Source organism: Rhinopithecus roxellana, chromosome 18, assembly GCF_007565055.1.
Source record: "Rhinopithecus roxellana isolate Shanxi Qingling chromosome 18, ASM756505v1, whole genome shotgun sequence".
NCBI classification, from domain to species: domain Eukaryota; kingdom Metazoa; phylum Chordata; class Mammalia; order Primates; family Cercopithecidae; genus Rhinopithecus; species Rhinopithecus roxellana.
In genome coordinates, this window is record NC_044566.1 from 97,499,171 (window position 1) to 97,522,087 (window position 22,917).

Below are 22,917 nucleotides of genomic sequence, written 5' to 3' on the forward strand. Positions count from 1 at the left end.
AGAAAAACCTCATTGATTTTCAAATAAAAATTAGTATTAAAATATTATAAACATACAAAAAGTGTATAGACTAATGTAAGACACACCATATACCCACCTCTTAGATTTAACTCAGGTTAGGCTAGGCGCAGTGGCTCACGCCTGTAATCCCAGCACTTTGGGACAAATACCGGGCAGATCACCTGAGGTCAGGAGTTTAAGACAAGCCTGGCCAACATGGTGAAACTCCATCTCTACTAAAAATACAAAAATTAGCCAGGCATGGTGGTGTGCACCTGTAATCCCAGCTACTTGGGAGGCGGAAGCTGGAAAATCACTTAAACCCAGGAGGTGGAGGTTGCAGTGAGCTGGGATCGCGCCATTGCACTCCAGCCTGGTGACAAGAGCGAAACCCCAGCTCAAAAAAAAAAAAAAAAAAAAAAAAAAAAAAAAAAGATTTAATTCAGGGTAGCATTTTGCTATATTTCCAAGATAGCAAATGTTTAAAGAGTTTTAAACATCCTAGAAATAATTTTCCCTTCCTCCATTCCTAGAGGAAATCTTTGTTTGACTATATCCTTCCTATTTATGTTTATGAACGTGTAAAATATTTTTATGAACATATGTATTCATAAGACAGTGTTTTTAAGTTTGAAAATTGTCTATAAATGATATTATACTTATAGATCTGTACTAATCTGCCAAGGCTGCCGTAAAAATCACACAGGTTAGATGGTTTAAACACAGAAATGTATTTTCCCACAGTTCTGGAGGCTGGAAGTCAAAGATCAAGATCAAGATATCAGTAGGGATGGTTCCTGGTGAGGCCTGTCTTCCTGGCTTGTAAACAGCCACCTTCTTGCTATGTCCTCATCACATGGCCTTTTCTGTGTTTGGAGAGAGAGAGAGAGATCGTTGATGTCTCTCTCTCTTTTTCTTTTTTTAAAGTGAAGGGGTCTTGCTACGTGCCCAGGCTGGTCCTTGAACTCCTAGGCTCAAATGTTCCTTATGCCTCAGCCTTGCGAGTAGCTGGGACTACAGGTGTGAGCCACTGTGCCATATTTACCCTAAAAAGATTTGCCCCTTCTCCACCTCACACCCTCCCCAACCCCGCCTTATGACCTCATGTAACCTTAACCTTAATTATCTCATTAAAGGCTGCATCTGCAAACACAGTCACAGTGAGAATCAGGGCTTCTCTCCCGTTTCTAGAGTTACACTATCCAGGTTGGTAACATTCACATTCTCTTACTCAACCATAATGTCTTAACTTGTTTTTTTTCATTGGTTTTATATTTATGTGCTCATTCAAAGTCCTTTCACCTCAACATCTCCATTCTTGAGTTTCTCATTTTGAATTATCTCTTAACTCATAAGATTGTCAAAATGATTTTTCTTACCCAGTAGGCCGAAGAGTGCTGCATTTCTTCAACTCTGTCAAGTTTGAAAGACATATTGGATGAAGAATATTCTTAGTTACACTTTCCCTCTGAACTTTTTAGATGTGATTCCTTTGTCTTCTGGCAGTAAATGTTGCTGTGAGAAGTCTGAGGGTGGCTTAAAGCTTTTCTTCTTGTGAGTGACTTGCTTTTTCTGCCTGCATGACTGAAGAGTCCTTTCTTTCTGCTTGAAGCCTAGTAACTTTCTAGGGTATGTCTTGGTGTTGAGTGTTCTGTATCAGTTTTCCCTACAACCTGGTGAACTCTTAATCTGCAGATTCAGCTTTCACTGCACTTCAGGGAAACTCGCTTGTATTCAGTCTTTAAATTTTTTTTCATTTTTAGCTTCTCTACTTCTGGGAAACCAGTTACCTGTATGTAGTATTGGTTTTGTCTGTCAGTGCTCCATACTCTTTGGTTTCTTTCTCATTGCGTTAATCCTTTCCTTCTAATCTGCATTCACTGTGGTAAATTATCTCAGCCTTTCCTTTAGTGAGCAATTCAGTTTTCAACAGTGTCTCTTTTATTCCTTGCTTTTTCTTTTTTTTTTTTTTTTTTTTTTTGAGTCAAGGTCTCATTTTGTTACCCTGGCCCGAGTGCAGTGGCGCAATCTTGTCTTACTGCAACTTCTGCCTCCCAGGTTCAAGCAATTCTCTGGCCTCAGCCTCCCGAGTGGCTGGGATCACAGGTGTGTGCTACCACACCTGGCTAATTTCTGTATTTTTAGTAGAGACAGGGTTTCACCATGTTGGCCAGGCTGGTCTCGAACTCCTGATCTCAGGTGATCTACCCACCTTGGCCTCCCGAAGTGCTGGCATTACGGGCATGAGCCACTGCACCTGGCCCTATTCCTTGCTTTTTCTTATTTATTTGTTCTGCAATGATGTTTCAACTCTTTTTTTTTTTTTTTTGTATTTTATCTTTCTTTTTCAACTCATTCTGGTTTTTTAAAAAATCATATCATTTTATAGAATGTATGCTACTCTTATGTTCTGGTGAATAGATTGTGAAGAGCATCTTTAGATTCCTTCCTTAATTTATAGAAGTTATAAATTATATATAACTTCTATATATATACAGTATGTAAATCTATACTGTAATAGAAAATATATTACAGTAAGCTTTATCTTTGCATGCCATGTTTTTCCCTCCCTCCCTCCCTACCTCCTTTTTTCCCCTCCTCCCTTTGACAGGGTGGTGTGTTTGCATCTTCTCCATCATCACGGTGCATTTCTCTCATCTTACACTTACATGGGCAGCCCTACTGAAGCATTCTACTTGCCCTGATAGAGTGGCCGTATTGCAGTTTGAAGGCTGGATGGTCTCTGTCTGTTAGGAACAGGATCGTTAGAACACCTTGTGGCAATATGTGAACACTGGGGTGGGGTGGGGTGGGGAGAGAGGGAGGCATGGCTTCCTCTTCCTTTCCTTTCTCCAGTGCTGTACACAGCCCGAGAGCCTAGATGACTTACATCAGAGCCGATGTGAGGGGTCCCCAAAGTTCTATAGGTGAACCAAAGCTGTCATGAGCCCAGGAGGTTGAAGAGATGCTTTAAGGATTCTCTGAGATGCAATACCAAGAAATGTACCAGAATATGACCGGGCACCGTGGCTCACGCCTGTAATTCCAGCACTTGGGGAGGCCAAGGTGGGTGGATCATTTGAGGTTGAGAGTTCGTGACCAGCCTGGCCAACATGGTGAAACTCCATCTCTACTAAAAATACAAAAATTAGCTGGGAGTGGTGACAGGCATCTGTAATCTCAGCTACTCAGGAGGCTGTGGCAGGAGAATCTCTTGAACTTGGGAGGTTAAAGCTGCAGTGAGCCATGATTGTGCCATTGTACTCTAGCCTGGGTAACAGAGGGAGACACTTTAAAAAAAAAGAAAAAAAAAAGGAAATAGACAGAATGTTAGTTTTAGAAACCAAAGCCTGAAGTCTGGATGCAGTTACACTGATTAAGAGTAAGGCAGCATGGTGAACCAAAGAACATGTTCAGTGACACAATGGGCATGAAAACAGCAAAATCCAAATAGAAACTCTGCAGGACAAGCTTCAGCCTCTTCAGCAAAAGAATAGCAAGGAAAAAAAAGGGAGAGGAGAAACCTATAGACTAAAAGAGTGTTAAGAGACGTAACCATCAGTTACAGGATAGGGATAGGGCCTTATTTGGATCCAGTTATTAATAATTATTCCAAAACAAACCAAATATTTTTTCTATGACAATATGTGAAGTATTAGGGAAAAATCATCAAATTAACAAAAATTAAAAATTATCCAAATAGTTGAATATTTGTTGAATATTTGTTTTTTTGAAAGGATTTAATTTTTATATTTTATAAGGTGGAATAATGGTGTTATGATTTGTGTTAAAGTCCTATCTTCCTTTTAGAGATACATTCTGAAATATTTACAAATGAAATATATAATATCCAGGATTTACTTCAGAGTAATCCAGGAGTGAGGATATAGATGAAACAAGTGGGATTTTTGCTTAAAATTTGAATCAGTGTTAAAGTAGAAAAACAGAGGTATATGAGGAATTGACTTCTTTTTTCTCAGAAAATTTATTTTAATAGGTTATACTTCCAAGCTTTTGTTTGTTCATGTATTAAGGCTGTGCTCTGGGGATAAAGCTATAGATAAATTAGAGGCCCTGCCCTCAGAAGGCTACATTCTAGAACCTAGAGGGACTGAGCTGGAGACAATAAACAAGTGAAGTACATAAACATGAAAATATTAGCCAGTGAGATGTATGAGGATGAAAATAAGACTATGTGGTATGACAGAGACTGTGACAGGCAGGAGGATCTTGAAGGAGGACCTTGTTGAGGACATGCCATCATCCCCAGCGTGGAAGATGCTTGATGAATGACATCTGGAATGTCAGGAGAAGGTGCCAGCCATGGAAGGAGAGTCTGGATAAGATCAGGCAGGGGCAACAGTGAATGCAAAGGCTCTGAAATTGGCATGCCTGCAGGACAGAAAGAAGGCTGGTGTGGCTGCAGTGGCAGGGGCAGGTTGTTGTTGATAGAGTAGAAGCTGTCAGTCTAACAAGAGCGGCATCAGAGGCTCCAGAAAGCAGCAGAAGAACTCCTTAATCTGTCAAGAGGTGGTTTTCACTGTCTTGTGTTCAGTTTGGGAGGAATGCCCTGGTTTTATTTTTATTTATTTACTTATATTTTTACTTTTTGTAGAGATGTGCTCTTGCCATGTTGCCCAGGCTGGTCTTGAACTCCTGGCTCAAGTGACCCCCCAACTGCCTTCAGTCTCCTAAGTGCTGGGATTATATGCATGAGCCACTTCACCCAGCCTGGTTTCATATCTCTCTTTTTAGTCATGCTTTCAGCATCTCTTGCCAGGATGGTATCTTTCAGCAAGAAAGTGCCCAAAAGGTAGTGCTTCAGGTACCTGAATTTTTTTTTTTTTTTTTTAAGATGGAGTCTCGCTCTGTTGCCCAGGCTGGAGTGCAGTGGTGCAATCTCAGCTCACTGCAGCCTCTGCCTCTCGGGTTCAAGTGATTCTCTTCCCTGTCAGTCTCTCTAGTAACTGGGACTACAGGCACACGCCACTATACCTAATTTTGCATTTTTTTGTGGAGATGGGGTTTCACCATGTTGGCCAGCTGGTCTCAAACTCCTAACCTCAGGTGATCTGCCTGTCTTGGCCTCCCAAAGTGCTGGGGTTACAGGTGTGAGCCACCGCGCCTGGCCAGGTACCTGAATTTTAATTGCAGTTAAGTGGGACGACAGTGGTTACAGACACTTGGATTTGTTGCTCTCTTCTTTTCAGTGCCATTTTTGTGACAAGGCCTTTATGAACCAAGCTTTTCTACAAAGTCACATTCAACGCCGCCACACTGAAGAAAATTCTCATTTTGGTGAGTAATGAGTTCTGTTTCAAAGCTCTTTTCTTCCTGCTCCCTTTTTCTTTTGGCAATGAGACTTGGTCCAGTGCATTTCCCATCACAGTCCCTGTCAATTCAGTAAGTAAATATAGAGCCCTCAGGAGGTGCATACAGTGCACTAGGTGCTGGAGATACAGCTACAAGCTGAGCAGAGAAGCCCCACTCTCTCTCGAGTTTTACATTCTAAAGGGGGTTGAGGAGACACATATGAACAGATAAATGAGTAATTCAATAGATAAATGAGTAATTCTTCTCAAATGGTGGCAAAAGATCATAGCGCAGGACGGTGGGGTAGAGAGTGACTCCAGGCGGAGTGAAACTCTGGGAAAAGTGTGTCACAGGCCAAGGGAACACTGACTGTAAGGGCATGAGGTGTGCCGGGATGATGTGTTTGAGGAACAGAAGGGCTGGTGGAGTGGAGTAGAATAGGCGAGGAGATGGTGTGTGGTGAGGCTGGAGTGCTGGGAGCCTGATCACAGGAGGCTGTGAAGGTGTGGGCTGGAATGTGGAGTTTTTATATGCACAAGGCAGAACCACTGGAGGATTTTATGTAGGGGAGGGGCATGATCTAATTAATGTGTACCTTAGCATGACCCTTCTAGCTGTGGATAGACACTAGACTGTTGGAGTGACAGTGGAAGCAGTGGATGAGTGAGGGGAGGAGGCTGCAGTCGCAGCCCAGGTGAGAGAGACGGGGCCCTGGACCAGCTTTGTTCCCAGGGAGGTTGGCAGGTCAAGATGTAACAGATAAGCTGTGAACCCAGAAGCTACAGAGGACCCTGGGTTTCTGTCCTCCATGTTTGGGTGAATGGTGGTGATGTTTCCTGTGATGGAGGGCCAGGGCCGGGAGGTAGTTTCAAGGAGGAAGAGGGATGAGAGTTTGTATTTGCCATGGGTGCATTTACATCACATGTGCAACAGACATGCAGGTGGGGGTACTGGAGGGCTACAGCTTGAGGTGGAGACCCAGGCTGGAGATTTAAATCTGGGAATCACTGGAGTAGAGCTGCTCTGCTCCAGGTGCTGAGGTCACCTAGATAGAGAAGAGAAGGCGGTGAGGCCAGCCCCAAGGTCTTCCCAATGCTAGGAGCTCAGAAAGAGCATCAGCAGAGAGTGAGGAATAGTCTCTATCAAAGCTGGAGGGAAACCTGGGGAGTGTGTTGCCATGGAAACCAAGGGAAAACTATTTCACAGAGGAGGCAGCGGTCAGTCCTATCAAGTGCTCCTGAGGTACAGAGTAAGATAAAGACTAACAATGGACTGCTGTTGTCAAGACGGTTGTCGGTGACCCTGGCACAGCAGCTTCAGTAGACAGGTGGGGACAAAAGTCTGATTCCCCTGAGCTGAGCTGAGAATCGTGAGGGAGTGATCCTACTGTATCCAGACATTGGTTTCAATAACACTCACTGGGAAGGAAAGCAGAGATATGAGGCTTCATCTGGACAGAAATGTGAGACCCAGGAACAATTTTTGTTTCATTTGATGTGGGAGATACTAAGATGAGTTTGGGCGTGTACCACCGACAATACAGATGGTATGAAAAATGAAGATGCAAGAGAGGGGAGGGGACTCTGGGGCTTACCAAGGAGCCAGGTTTTCTACCGCTGAAGTATTCTCAAAAGCAAAGAATGTAAGGGCTCTTTCTCCATGGGCAGATCAAAGCTTCCTGCGGATTGCCACAGTAACCCACAGAAATTCTTATCTTGATCTTTTTTTTCTTTTTTTTTTTGTAGATGTAATCTCCCCCTGTTGCCCAGGCTGGAGTGCAGTGGTGCCATCTTGGTTCACTGCAACTTCTTCCTCTTGGGTTCAAGTGATTCTCTTGCCTCAGCCTCCCAAGTAGCTGGGACTACAGGCACCCACCACCACGCCTGGCTAGTTTTTGTTTTTTTTTTTTTCCTTAGTAGAGATGGGGTTTTGCTATGTTGCCCAGGCTGGTGTCGAACTCCTGACCTCAAGTAATCCATCCCCCTTGGCCTACCAAAGGGCTGGGATTACAGCGTGAGCCACCGTGCCCGACCTCATTCTGATCTTAAATGTTCTCAGTATCTAGACATCGGTACTTGGCTTATATACTCAATACCTGCCTTTCCCTCCATTGTGGGCTAGGCTATTTCCATTCCTGCCCATTTCAGTTAAATAGATTACTTAGGAAATAGCTAAGCTTTGTAGAAACAAAAATAACAGCATAATACTCTCATTAATAAGTCCTGAATCACTGATAAAATTTAGCAATATTTTGGAAAGATGAACTATTTTAATGTACCATTCTTCAGTGTGAAACTGACCTTCTTTCTCTTCTGTTTCAGTATCTTATTCTAACTCATACTCGTTTCAGAGAGGGTTTCAGACTCTGAAACGAGTATTATTTCTTCAGGTCATCTTTGAGATTCTGACTTTCTACTTTGGTTTCCATACCTTTCATGTCTACACTCACAGACACATGTACATCCATTCAGTCATGTGTACATCTGCATGTAAGTACATGTACATAAATATTCTTCCTTTCACTTGTTGCTTCCTTTTACAACTTTTCAGTACCTCACTTCTACCCCAGTTGATAGGCTATGGCCCAAGTTTGCATTTTGAATGTCCCCCTAGTCCTCTGCTTGTATTAGCACTGATGGGGTCCTCAGGAGAGTTCAGCGGGCACCTAAAGGATGGTGACCACAGAGATTTCGGTATGGTGGTGCCTGCAGAGGAAGCTGTTGCTTGCCTTCTGTGATTGAGACAGGCACCTCTAAGAAAAGCCCAGAGTGCCACTGGGTCAAAGCACCCTGTATTATTCCTTGTTACTATTATTGCTCCCTGAACAGGGCTCTCATGTGTCTCTGTAGGATAATCCAACCTCAACACAGTGACTGAAAGAATCTGCTAAAAAATAATTCGGTGCCCCAAAATACACTGGGCTCCAAATAAACTTTAAAGAGCAAAAATGGGCTTATGTGGCATGAAACAAATAATCGTATCCCAAGTAAGAGAACAGTTTCCTTTGTGTTACCAACAGGACTGTACCCCATAAGTTTCCAGGTACATTTGGTAAGAGATGGTGTTTTAACACGATTTTCTGTTGCAACAGAGTATCAGAAAAATGCACAGATTGAGAAGCTCCAGAGTGAGATCGTCGTATTGAAGGAAGAGCTGCAGCTCACCAGGTCTGATCTAGAAGCTGCACACCGTGCCAGTGCGGTCAGATTCTCCAAGGTACCAGGAAGAATTCTGTGGTATTTTAATTACAATTAACTGTATGTAATTAAATTATGCCATGGACTCTAATAAACAGAGGATACTTAAGAGTTTGTAGCACTTGACAAGATGATTGCATTTTTTATTGCCATAGTAGTATCTTACTACAAAACACATCACTGGAAATATATTTCTCTGTTTTTCAAAAGCCTTTTAGAAAATTGAGGTGGAATTCATATAACACACAATTAACTTTCTAAAATTTTGCTTAAAACAGAAATCTGACACTTCTCATATCTCACTGGGCTAAAGTCAAGGTGTCAAGAGGACCATGTGCCTTTTAGAACAGAATATTTCTTGCTTATTTGGTTGCTGGCAGAGTTCAGTTCCTGGCAGGTGTAGGCCAGAGGTCTACACTTTCTTCCAGGCTGTCCATTGAGGGAGGGCTGCTCCTAATTTCCTTGTGAGGCTCCCCATACTCCTGGGCTCCTGACCCTCTTCCTCCATACTCAAGGCCACCAACAGAGGGTTGAGTCTCCCTCATGCTTCCGATCTGTTTCCTTTTCTCTTTTTTCTCATCTGTGTTACCCATGTGTCAGGCCGTTTGGTGCTTGGAATGACTTGTTCAGAGATACTCGGGTTGATGAAGGGCCCAAGAGGAAAGAGGCCCATGATTCATTGAGTTCTGACTTCTGTGGGTCACTGTGGGTACACCGTGGGTACCACGTATGCCATTATTGATCCAACAGAGGGTTGACCTTGATGTACCTAATGGAGAGAGTAAGGCCATCAAAGAGTGTTTATTTCCTTGTCACTGTTGGTGTGACAGTTCTTCCTTGTTACCCCCATGGGGACAGGAAGTGTGACTTTCTAGGGAAAACAGCAGTCATTTCACAGAATCATTGACAGAGCCCTCTGTCTTCCACATGGGCTCACTTTTTTTAAACTATAATATACCTATAATGTAAAATTTATCATTTTAACTATTTTTTAGTACAGTTCAGTAGTGTTGAGTGTATTCACATTGTTATATGGCCAATCTCCAGAACTGTTTTATATTGAAAAACTGGAACTACCCATTAAACAACAGTGCTCCCCTCCCACCTCCTTCCAGCTACTTTCCCTCTCTGTGATTTTGCCTGCTCTAGATACCTCATATGAATAGAAGTGTAGAGTATTTGTCTTTTTGTCATCATGGGCTTATTTTACTCATAATATCCTCAAGGTTTATCTATGTTGCAGTGTGTGTCAGCACTTCCTTCCTTTTTCAGGCTGAATAATAGTTGATGGTATATGTATGTATGTACCATATTTTGCTTATTCGTTCATCTGTTGTTGGACACTTGGGTTGCTTCCACTTCTTAACTATTATGACTGATGGTGCTATGAACAAGGGTGTACCAACATCTCTTTTAGGCAATCATTTTACAGTGTACCATGCAGTAGCATTTAGTGTATTCGCAATATTGTGCAACCACCATTTCTCTAGTTTCAAAACTCTCAACACCCCAGAAAAATAACCCATACCCGTTAAATAATCACTCCTACTACCCTCATCCCCTGGTAACCACGAATCTTTATGTCTATGAATTTTCCTATTTGGTATATATCTTTAAAAAAATATGTAGACCAGGTGTAGTGGCTCACAACTGTAATCCCAGTATTTTGGGAGGCCAAGACAGGAGGATTACTCGAGTCCAGGAGTTCAAGACCAGTCTGTGCAACATGGTGAGACTCTGTCTCTACAAAAAATGAAAAAATTAGTTGAGTGTGGTGGCATGTGCTTGTGGTCCCAGCTACTCAGGAGGCTGAGGAGGGAGGAAGATGGCTTGAGTCCAGGAAGTCAAGGCTGCAGTGCACTGTGTTCACATCACTGCACCCCATTTGGCTACAGAATGAGACCCTATCTGAAAAAAAAAAAAAAAGTTATGTGTGACCTTTTGTGTCTGTCTTTTTTCAGTTAGCATAATGTTTTGAGGTTCATCTAAGTTGTAACATGTATCAGTACTTCATTCTGTCTTGCTGACTAGTATTCCATTGTATGTATGTATGTATACGTAATTTGTTTATCCAGTCATCCATTGGTGGACATTTGGTTCATTTTCACCTTTTGGCTCCAATGAATAATGCTACTATAAACATTCATGTGGCAGTTTCTATGTGGACATATGTTTTCATTTTTCTTGATTATATACTTAGGAGTGGAATTGCTGAGTCATATGGTAGTTTTAGGTTTAACTTTCTCAGGAACCACCAAACTGTCTTCCACAATAGCTGTACCATTTTACATTTTCACCAGTAATGTTCATATTTCTCCACATCCTCACTAATACTTGTTATACTTTTCTGTTTTCTTAATTAAAGCCATCCTATTGGGGGGGTGGGAAGTGGTATCTCATCGAGTTTTGATTTGTGTTTCCTTAACAACCATTATATTGAACATCTCTTCATGCTTATTGTCTGTTTGTATACATCTTATTTGGAGAAATGTCTATTCAAGTCCTTTGCCCATTTTTTTTTAATTAAATTGTTCGCCTTTTTTGTTGAGCTATATGAGTTCTTTATATACTCTAATAGTTTCATCACTTTAGCTCTTATATTTAGGTCACTGATCCATTTTGAGTTAATTTTTGCATATAGATTGAGAGAGGGGCCCAACTTTATACTTTTGCAAGTGGTTTATCCAGTTGTCCCAGTGCTATTCTTTTTTCATTGAATGTTTTTAACAGCCTTGTTGAAAATCAGTTGACCCTAGATGTTTGGGTTTATCTCTGGATTCTCAATTCCATTCCACTAGTCTGTATATCTGTCTTTATGCCAATATCACACAACTTTGATTACTGTAGCTTTGTAGTAGACTTTGAAATTGATGTGTGCATCTTCCAACTTTGTTTTTCTTTTTCAATATTGTTTTGGTTATTTGTGGCCTCTTACAGTTTCATATGAAATTGAGGATTGGCTTTTCCATTTCTGCAAATAAGGTTATTGAAATGGGATTACATTGAATCTCTTGATTGCTTAGGAGAGTATTGCCATTTTAGCCATATTAAATCTACCTATCCATGAACATGGGATGTCTTTCCATTTATTTAGGTGTTCTTCAATTTTTACAACAAAGTTTGACAATTTTCAGTGTACAAGTCTTTCACCTTTTAGGTTACATTTATTTCTAGGTATTTTATTCTTTGGGATGCTATTATAAATGGAATTGTTTTCTTAATTTCTTTCTTGGATTGTTCATTGCTGGTATGTAGAAATATAACTGCTTTTTGCATGTCGACCTTGTACTCTGCAACTTTGCTGAATTTGTTTATTACTTTAGTAGTTTCTTGTGTATTCTATTTTCTTTAAATAGCTGGTAGAATTCACCAGTAAAGCCATCTGGTCTTGGACTTTTCTTTTTCAGGAGGTTGTTGATTACTAACTCTATCTCTTTATTTATTGAAAGTCTATTGAAATTTCCTTTGTCTTGGGTCAGTCTGGTAATTTATATAGGAATTTGTCCATTTCACCTAGATTATCCAGTTTATTGGTGTACAAGTTGTTCATTATATTCTCTTACAATCCTTTTAATTTCTCTAAGATTGGTAGTCATGTCCTCACTTTCATTTCTTAGTCAGAGTAGCTAAAAATTTGTCAGTTTTGTTGATCTTTGCAAAGAACCAAATTTTGGCTTCATCTATTCTCTCTCTTTCCTGTTCTTTGCTTTATCTTTGCTCTAATTTTCATAATTTTTTTCTTTCTGCTGCCTTTGAGTTTGGTTTGCTCATCTTTTTCTAGCTAGGTTATTTATTTAATATTTTTCTTCTTCTTCTATATTTGTTTTTTGGAGATAGAATATCTCTCTGTTGCCCAGGCTGGAGTGAGTGGCACAATCACAGCTTAATGCAGCCTTGACCTCCCAGTTCCAAGTGGTCCTCCTACCACAGCCTCCTAAGTAGCTGGGGTTACAGGCACATACCACAATACCTGGCTAATTTTTTTTTTTTTTTTTTTTTAATTTTTGGTAGAGATGAGGTCTCACAATGTTTCCGAGGATGGTCTCAAACTCCTGAGATCAAGTGATCCTCCCACCGTGGCCTCCCAAAGTGTTGGGATTACAGGCGTAGTCATCACACCTGGCCCTTTCTTCTTTTTAAATGTAGGCTCTTACAGCTATAAATTTCTTTCTGAGCACTGATTTGGCTGCATCTCATGAATTTTGGTATGTTATGTTTTCATTTTCATTAACCTCACAGTATCTTCCAATTTCCCTAGTGAGTTTTTCTTTAACCCATTGTTTGTTTAAAAGCGTGTTAATTTCCACGTATTTGCTAATTTTCCAGTTCCCTTCTGTTACTGATTTCTGGCTTTATTCTATTGTGATCAGAGAAGATTCTTTACATGATTTTGATCTTTTTAAATCTGAGAAACACTTTATGGACTAAAAAAGGTCTTCCTGGTGAATATTCCATGTGCACTGAAGAAGAATGCATATTCTGCTGTTGTTGGGTACAGAGTTCTGTATATGTGTGTTGGGGCTAGTTGGCATATAGTGTTGTTCAAGTTCTCAATTTAGATTTTAAAAACCCTGAAGGTCATTGAGAAATCAAGTGCTGACCTTGAATCTAGCTCCTATTAATCTGAATTTGTATTTTCTGGGGGTGGGATGGAGTTACACTACCCAAATTGTTATGGTGTCAAGAAATGTTCTTTTATTGCTCAATGTATCTTTTCTTTAAAGCATGTTTACATTTTATATATTATGGTATGACTTTTATAGAAGTTCAGAGAACAGAAAAAGCTGGAGACCTTGGGCCTCTCTGTTGTTATTTTAAGGGATGTAAGGACAAGAGGATTCTGTGTGCTGCCTTTAGTTTAGAAAAATCATTGTGCACAGACCTGCCATGATAGGAAATGTTATTACAAGCCTAACTGGAATAAGCAGTACTAGCTAACATTTTTGAAGTGATGCTATGAACTTTTATTTTAAATATTGCTTATTTTCTTCAGACCAGAACTTTTAAAGCTGTGTATTAAAATAATTTCAGGAATATGAAATGCAAAAAACAAAAGAGGAAGACTTTTTGAAGTTATTTGATAGGTGGAAAGAAGAAGAAAAGGAGAAACTAGTTGATGAAATGGAAAAAGTCAAGGAAATGCTTATGAAGGAATTTAAAGAATTAACTTCAAAGAATTCAGCATTAGAATATGTAAGTATTAAACCTAGAAGTTCTTATGGTATTGATTGCCTTGAAAGGTGGTGTTAGGATGGCATTAAGGCCAGGGGATCCAGCAGTTACTTTACGGTACCCTGGTGCAGACATTCTTCTCCCCAAGAGTCTTGAGGGAGGCATAGAGGCGACAGAGTGAGTCAGAGGTGTTTTGCTGAGAGTGGGAGCTTTGGCCTTAAACTCCAGTGCAGAACACCTGTGGTGAGATATAGACGACCCTCTTCTATGAAGGTCCCTCTTTTCTTATCTGGTTAGGTTAGCCTTGAACTGTAAACTCCTCCCTGAGTTTTGGAACTTTCCACTGTCCAGTGGGAATGGAAGAAAGCAGACCCAGAAAGACTAAGAACCTTTGCCAGGCCCGCTCCTCAACCCAGGCCCCGGGTAGGATCTCTAAAGCAAGCAAGTTATGGCTAAATGAGCCCCTCTCCCTTATGGGAACAGCCCTGGTCCATACAGCCCTGGCCTCATGCATAGATGATACCTGAGCTGCTTCTTTAGAAAGCAGGCAATCAATCAGTGTCCTCCTGCTAAGAATTCTAAGCTCTCTGGTTAGATTTGACATGACTTTTCTTTGGGGAAAAGGTAGAAAGGAAGGGAGCTGAGCAAAGGTCCTTGAGCTCCCTCTAGGGGCCAACAAGTTTTATAAACAAAAATAGAGAGAGATTTTTGAAATTCACCTGAGGGCTTTCCTAAAACTCTTTAAACTCTAGCATGAGGTTTGGTGAACGATGGCCCATGAACCAAGTCCAGCATACCACCTGCTTTTGAATGGCCTGTGACATAAGAATAGTTTTTACATTTTTACTTTTTATTTTTTTCGAGAAAGAGTCTCTGTCACCCAGTCTGGAGGATAGCGGCACAATCTTGGCTCACTGCAACCTCTGCCTCGTGGGTTAAAGTGAGTCTCGTGCCTCAGCCTCCTGAGTAGCTGGGGTTACAGGCACATGCCACCACACCCAGCTAATTTTTGTATTTTTGGTAGAGACTATTTCACCATGTTGGCCAGGATGGTCTCAAACTCCTGACCTCAAGTGATCCTTCCACTTGGGCCTCCCAAAGTGTTGGGATTACATGTGTGAGCCACTGTGCCCAGCCAGTTTTTACATTTTTAAAAGCGTTGGGAAAAAAAGAAGGCTATTTTGTGACACAGGAAAATTTCATTAAAGTTCACATTTCAGTGTCATGAGTGAAATTTTATTGAAACACAGCCATGTTTGGTAATTTACGTGCTGTCGGTGGCATTTTTGTGCAGGAGCAGTATAGTTGAATGTTTTGTCTGAGACCTTGTGTTATGAATCTCCATGATTTATAACTGTTGCCATTGAGCTTGGCTACCTGGCTGAGGTAGTGTTTGTCAGGTTTATCCACTGAAGAATTTCTCTTTTCTCCTCCTTTCTCTGCTGTCCTTTCTGAAATGAAGTCACTATGAGCAGCCTACACTGAGGAGAGGAGAAGTGCGCTCCCCCATCCTTTTGTTTTTGAAGTTAACATGTTACCTTCTGTGGTTTTCTGAGAGTTTTCGCCACTGAGTAACATTGGGAATAACATCAAAAGAAAAGGGTAAAATTAAAACGTTATGTCTCTAATGGATTTACTGATATGGTCCCTGGACAGTGTTGGCCTCTCACTAAACTAGCTTAAGAACCAGGTGCATTCAGTTCTTCTGTTTCTGGCACCTATTAAGTGCCCATAAAAAATTTTAAGCCCTAGCTGGGCCTGATGGCTCACACCTGTAATCCCAGCACTTTGGGAGACTGAGGTAGGCAGATTGTTGTGTGAGCCCAGGAGTTTGAGACCAGCCTGGGCAACATGGCAAAACCCTGTCTCTAGAAAAAAAATACAAAAATTAGCCAGGTGTGATGGTGCACGCCTGTAGTCCCAGCTACCTGGGGGGCTGAGGTGGAAGGATTGCTTGAACCCAGGGGTTGAGGCTGCAGTGAGCCATGATCATATCACTGCAACTCTAGCCTGGGCAACAGAATGAGACCCTGTCTCAAAAAAAAAAAAAAGACTCATTTAAGATTAGAAAGTTAGATTTTCCTTCCCCTTTTTTCACCCTGTACATATTCTGATAGGAAGACCAGCAAGCAGTAGAAACAAACCAGTAAAACCACAGGGAAGCAGAAGTGGGAGAAGCTTCCAAGAGCATCCAGGAGCATCCAAGAGGGCAGTCAGATTTAAAACACAGCTACGTGCTCCCTGATTTTATTCTCCGTTTCAGTCTTATAAAAGTCTAACTGTAGTACTGAGCTTGAATTTTATCTTATAGCAACTGTCAGAAATCCAGAAGTCCAATATGCAGATCAAGTCCAACATAGGCACATTAAAAGATGCACACGAGTTTAAAGAAGACCGTTCTCCATATCCCCAGGATTTCCATAATGTCATGCAGCTTCTTGATAGTCAGGTACGTGCAAGTGGGTGACAGCTGCAGTGGATGCCTTCCTTTTTCTTAGCGAAGTAATTTACAGTGAGTGTCATCTGCAGAAAAAGTGTGTGTCTTTTTGAGTAACCATGAAGGTGATTAGCTCTTATTTTTCTCCTACAACATGCCTAAGTCATAAGAGGTGTTTGTTACACGCTTGCTGTTGGCGAATAGCATACACAACAGCTGGCAAAACTGTTTTGTTTCTTCTCTCCATAAAATCCATTGGAATCGTGTGGTATAACCTAGCTATTCATTTTTCATCTTTCAGATGTAGCTTTCAATTTCAAAAGGTGTAGAAGGGCATATTGAAGCACCAGATTTAGTTTTAGAGCTTAAATATAGTGCTAATTGTATTTTTAGTAGAAATGGAGTTTCACCAGATTGGCCAGGCTGGTTTCCTGACCTCAGGTGATCCACCCACCTTGGCTTAATTAGCTGGACGTGGTGGCAGATGCCTGTAATCCCAGCTACTTGGAGGGCTGAGGCAGGAGAATTGCTTGAACCCAGGAGGCAGAGGTTGCAGTGAGCTGAGATCACAGCATTGCACTCCAGCCTGGGCAACAAGAGTGACAGTCTCAAACAAAATATATGTGTGTGTGTGTGTGTGTGTGTGTGTGTGTGTGTGTGTGTATGTGTGTGTGTATATATATATACGTGTGTGTATATATACACATGCACACATACACGTATATATATACACACATATATATGTATACACACACACACACAGAGCTAACTGGCCAACTGATGATCTCTTAGATTTATGAGACAATCACTTTTATTTGGAAGTGAACTTCTGTAATCAGCACAATCTTCATCATGGCTATTTTGGTCACAGCAGTTTAGGGGAACAATTTTTTTAAACTAGGAAGAAAATAGAGATGAGAGCTTATGAATTCAGGATTTTTTTAAAAAGCCTGGGTCATTCTAAAAAAGGTAAGTGGACTTTGGAAATAGGGATCACTGCTTCTTGCTTCAGTGCTCACCTCTTTCCTCCCCAACCCAAATCTGCCTGCTCCACTGCAGTCAGGCTGACCATGTCCCTATCCTGTCTGAAGTCCTTCAGTGACCCTTATTCTGGACTTCCCACCAGCTCGCAGGGTCCTTTGGGTTCTGGTCCCTGGGACATCTTTCTCTGTTCTTCTCTTTCCTGGCACTCCAGTGGCCCAGCAGCCCATGCCTCTGAGAACATGGCCTTCTGTCTTCTTCCTCAGTTCTGGCTGCCTTCCTGCCTGTCCTGCAGCTCCCAGTTTTCGGGACCTGTCTTTTACTCATTCTTTAGTATTCAGCCAGGGGGGCAGGTACCACTGTCAGAAAGTTCTCCTGAGCCTCTAGGCTATAGCATTTCTGTAGTCCCTAAGTGGGACCTGATCACATACACATTTTATGTGGATTCTCCATGGCTGTGTCTACTTGCCTCCCATGCAGAGCAGGGCCTGTCTCTTATTATTCTTTTAGCCTGCCAGTGGCCATCCAGCGAGGTGCCTGGTATATGGTAGGAAACCAGGAGCTGTGTCCTGAACTGAACTGTTGACATCTGCTTCCAGCAGGCTGGAAACTATAGCTGGTCGCTCATGAACTGAAGGACATGGTTCTAAAATCCTAAGGTCCCACCTAAATTTCTTCTATTTCTGTCCTGTGAGTTGTGTCGTCAGTTCAGGACCCATGGCCTCAGAAACCTTGGTGTTTCCTTTTGGCCTCTTAGGTTGGCAAACTAGCACCTACTTTTGTAAATAAAGTGTTACTGGCTATGTCCCAGTAACATTTTATGAGTGCTAGTTCATTTACATCTTATCCATGGCTGTTGTCCCAATTGTGGGATGACACAGCTGTATTGTGTTGTGTTGTGACCAAGTTGTTTGGCCCCCAGAGCCTATGATATTTACTATTAGCTCCTTACTCAAAAATTTTTGCTGACCCCTGCCTTATGGTATAAGATTAAAACCAGATGCAAATATATTTAAGTATTTTTGACTGTGTATATTCTAAAAAATACCAGCTGTATTAGTCTGTTCTCACACTGCTACAAAGAACCACCTAAGACTGGGTAATTTATAAAGAAAAGAGGTTTAATTGACTCACAGCTCCGTAGGCTGTACAGGAGGCATGGCTGGGGAGGCCTTAGGAAACTTACAATCATGGCAGAAGGACAAAGGGGAAGCCCTTTAAGATGGTGGAGCCAGGAGAGAGAAAGCGAAGAGGGAAGTGCTACACACTTTTAAAAAACCAGGTCTTGTGAGAACTCACTCACTATCATGAGAACAGCAAGGGGGACGTCCACCCCCATGATTCAATCATCTCCCACCAGGCCCATCCTCCAACACATGAGATTTGAGTGGGGACAGAGAGCCAAACTATTTCACTAGCTAAAATTTTACCAGATAGATAGTTGGGTTTCATAGATATTCACTAAAAAGGAAGCTTCCATATTACATAGATCTCATTGTTACAGTTGTACATAAATTATTCTTTTATTTTGTAGGAAAGCAAATGGACAGCTCGAGTTCAAGCTATTCATCAAGAACACAAGAAAGAGAAGAGTCGGGTAAGATTAAGAAACCAACGGCCTAAAGTGGGCCATGTTTTAAAGGAATATTTGCTTTTCTTTTTAATAAACATAATATTTTGTCCACTTAATAACATTTGGGGAGAAATGTGTAGCAAAATTAAAATTACCTATAATTCTAACACGAACGATAACCACTGCTACTACTTTCTTATAATGTGTTTCAGTTTTCTTTTATGCATTTCTGTAAGTGTAGAACCTCATATATACATAGCTTTACAACATTTGAATTATGTTTTATAGGTTTGTACACTTTTCACTTGATATATCATAGACTTTTCCTAAGTTTTAAAGTATTCTTCAAAATCATGACTTTTAATGATGTCATGATGATCTTATTGGATGTATCATAAGTTACTTAATCATTTCTTCACTGTCAAATACATGTTTCTGATTTTTTTTGCATCACAGAACTGCAATGTAAGTAATTTTTTAAAAAGGCAAGAACTGTTTACATTAAAATCACTTTAATGAAAACAAGCTTTTAATTATGACACTGATTCTCTTTCACCTGAGTACATCAGAAATTTAAGTGTTAAAATGTGTTTACACTAGTGCAAAATATCTGAAGTAGATGTATTTGAGAAGATCTTAAAATAGGAAAATTTCTGTTTATTTTTTCACTTGAAATTGTATTTTCTAACTTAGTATTTCTTGTAGATCTTTTCTGAATGGAAAAAATGTTTCCTCTTTTGCACATTTTCTAGTATTACCTTTCTTAGTAGAATATTAAACAACAAAAGATCATATATGTGTATAATTGCTAGGATGAAGTGTGTTCAGATGATCAAAAAATTTATCAGCTTATATTTCTCCAAAGTGGAACAAATACTGAGGAAGATGGGGGTAAAAAAGAAACTGTGAACAGTACCAGAGCCAAACTAAAGCAAAGCAAACAAAAACTAAAAATATTTCACAAAACATCTGCAGTTCTTGAGGAACTTCGATGGGAAAATTAGACATTAATCTACCTTTAAGATTGTATCATTGCTAGAAAAGGAAATAGGAACCACTATTTTTCCTCTATTCCATTTATAATATCATTTCATCATGCAAATTTATAGTGATAATACACAGACATACAACCAATATACATCTATATACATACGCATATACAGTATATTGAAAATTGTATCACTGATGTGGCAGTTCAATTTAGGAGATATTTACTGAGCATCTGCTATGTACTACACTTTATAAGGCTAAAAAGAGGTGTGGAACAATGCCTGCCCTCAGACTGCTTACAGTACAAAAGGAGAGTAGGAGTGAGGCTACAGATATGGGAATCAGGATGGGATAAATGCAGAGTATCCTAGGGACTGAACGGAGAGAGTTTCTTGAAGTGGGGTTAGGGCTGTGTGTGGATCATGCCCATGTTTACTTCTTCAGCCTAAACAACTCTTCTGAGTTCAGATTAGGTAGCCAGCTTTGTACTTGACATCTCCATGGGCTTCTCAAGTACAGCTTGCCTAAGATGAAGTTCTTGGGTTTGTTCCTCAGACGTGGCAAATGGCACCCTGGTTCCTCCAGGTGCTCATCTTTTTTTTTTTTTTTTTTTTTTTTTTTTGAGACGGAGTCTCGCTCTGTCGCCCAGGCTGGAGTGCAGTGGCCGGATCTCAGCTCACTGCAAGCTCCGCCTCCCGGGTTTATGCCATTCTCCTGCCTCAGCCTCCGGAGTAGCTGGGACTACAGGCGCCCGCCACCTCGCCCTGGCTAGGTTTTTTGTATTTTTTAGTAGAGACAGGGTTTCACTGTGTTAGCCAGGATGGTCTCGATCTCCTGACCTCGTGATCCGCCCGTCTCGGCCTCCCAAAGTGCTGGGATTACAGGCTTGAGCCACCGCACCCGCCCAGGTGCTCATCTTGATTCCACCTTTCTCTCTCAATCTCCGAGTCCAGGCTGTCTGCAGGGCTCGCTGTATGGAACCAGTTCTTCTGTTTCCTGTTGCCTCTACCACTAACTAAGCCTCCATTTCTGAATGGGCCCCAGGGTGGGTCTCCTCAATTCCAGCCTTCCCCTTCCTTAGTTTGCTCTCCACAGAGCCAGAAAAATAACCTGGCTGCTGGCCACCATTCTAGCCTCAGCGTGACCACCCCCACCCCCCGGAACCTCCTCTTTCTAGCTACGATTCTAATTCTAATTCTGCTAATTTCTAGAACATTCTGGCCTTTTCCTCTTTTATACCTGGTTGTCATTGTTGGGAAGCCCTTCCACTTTCTCTTCACCTGGCTACCTCCTTGCCCTCGGTATGAGTTTTCTATTCTGTGTAGCAAATGACCACAAATTGAGTGGTTGAAAGTGGCATGTATTTCTCTTCTCAATGTATAGGAGTCCAGGCAGGGCTTTGCTGGGCTCAGGGTTAGGATTAGGGTTACCACCACGCCCAGCCTGGAACTTCTTTAGGGGGGTCACCTGAATAAGACAGGCCCACACAGGATAATCTTCCTTTTCATAACCTCAAAGTCTGCAGATTTGGGGCTGCAATTGCATCTCCAAAGTCCCTTCACCTTTGTCATATTCTGTGGTTGCATTGTGAGAAGCACAGTGTTCTCTTCAGACCAAGGGACAGCATCACACAGGGGTGTACACCAGGAGTGCAACCTTGAGAGCCCCCTGAGAACCCTGCCTACCCCACTGCCTCTGGCCTCTGGGTCCTGGTCACCTGATGTCACTCTATCCAAGTAGGTAGTCCCTTTTCTTTATTATTCCCATCACATCTCAAGCAGAGCTCTGAGCACTATTTTAAATAGTTTACTTGCTTATTTTTTTCCTTGTTTATTATCTGTCTCTCCAATCATATCCTTGGCCCTCTGAGTAAAGGGCTCTATCTGTTTCGCTCTCCATTGTCTTCCCAGCATCCACTCATGTGCCTGAAATGTGGTTGGCACTCGCTACACACTTGCAGAATGAATGTGGAAGGTAGCTAGACGTCTAGCCAGGGCATCATTCAGCCTTGTTTTCATAGTTGGAGAAAGGCTGATTGTAGGGTTCAGAAGAGCAGGGTTACCAGAGTTGTCTGGAGGTCTAAGCACCATCTTCTGTAGGGAGGACACTAGTCCAGATTTCCACCCTGCACCTAGGGAGCTTCCCCCGTGGCAATTACTGTGTAGTCAGGACGATGGCGTTCATCTCCCAGCATATTTTATCTATGGCAGCTAAGATGCAGGATCCCAGGAGCAGTGGACGGTAGTTTCTCCACACCACAAGTGGCTCCACTGTGCAAGGAGTGTTCTCCTTTGTCCCCCTGCATTACGCGGAAGCAAAAGTGGCCCGTTCTTACAGTTCATGTCCTGGTGTCCTGGTGCTGACTCACTGGCTCTCAGCTGTGCACATTTCTCCTCATCAGGGTGTTTTGGTTTGTTTCGTTTTGAAAGCTGATTAACCAGCATACCATTGGTTTCATGGGAACATTTAGAAATAAATGGATACTTGTAGTTGCCATGTACTTAATCCTCCTAAGAGTTCTATGAGGTAGGTGCTGTCACCCATTTTACAGTTGAGGAAACAGGGGCTTAGACAGATGCTGTCTTGCCCACAGTCGCTGGTATTTGAATGCAGGCCCTGTGTACTCCAGGGCATACCACACTGGCTGGCCTGTCTAGCTGCAGGCACTCACCAGTGAAGCTCCCAGCTGGGAAGGAAAATAGGCAGTGACAACTTCGAGTGGTTGCTTTTCTGTAAGAACGTAGGATCTTTTCTTTGGTTGCTCTGACATGGTAATCCCTAACCAGGGATGCACTTCAGAATTATCTGAGACTGTTTTCCAAAGTACACGTGACCAGCTCCACTCCCTGAGATATTGATTTAGTAGGTAAGTCTGGGACACATGGATTTTGGAAATAAACCAAAACCCACCCAGGCTATTCTGTTTTGGATGTATGGTTTGAACCACTGCTCTTAGATCATTAAAATCTCTACTCTTATTCTTCAAGCCATCTTTCTAGCATTGGTATTTAGGGACAGAATTCAGGTTTCTTTATTAATCGGTGGGTGGCGGGGGGCGGATTTTTAAAATCCTGGCCCCTTTAAAGCCATCTGTGTTTCAAGCAGTTGTGGGAATTTCAGTGGCCTCTGGCTGGAATAGAAAGCGAGTTACAGTTTTTACACTTTGTCATTGTGAGTCGTGATGGAGAGAAAGACTGACGGTTGTCACCAAGGAAGAAGGTGAGGCCTTTCCTGGTTTTGAGTGGGGCACACAC

The 22,917-nt window shown here is 41.6% G+C and overlaps 1 protein-coding gene across 1 annotated transcript in view; it reads left to right on the plus strand.

Moving 5' to 3' along the window:
• The window catches only part of DZIP1 (DAZ interacting zinc finger protein 1), a 64,195-nt gene that overhangs the window by 6,147 nt on the left and 35,131 nt on the right, over nucleotides 1-22,917 (plus strand). The window contains 5 exon segments of the mRNA XM_030922329.1: nucleotides 5,211-5,298; nucleotides 8,405-8,529; nucleotides 13,542-13,703; nucleotides 15,994-16,131; nucleotides 18,635-18,697. Of these exon segments, the coding sequence (XP_030778189.1) occupies nucleotides 5,211-5,298; nucleotides 8,405-8,529; nucleotides 13,542-13,703; nucleotides 15,994-16,131; nucleotides 18,635-18,697 (576 nt within the window).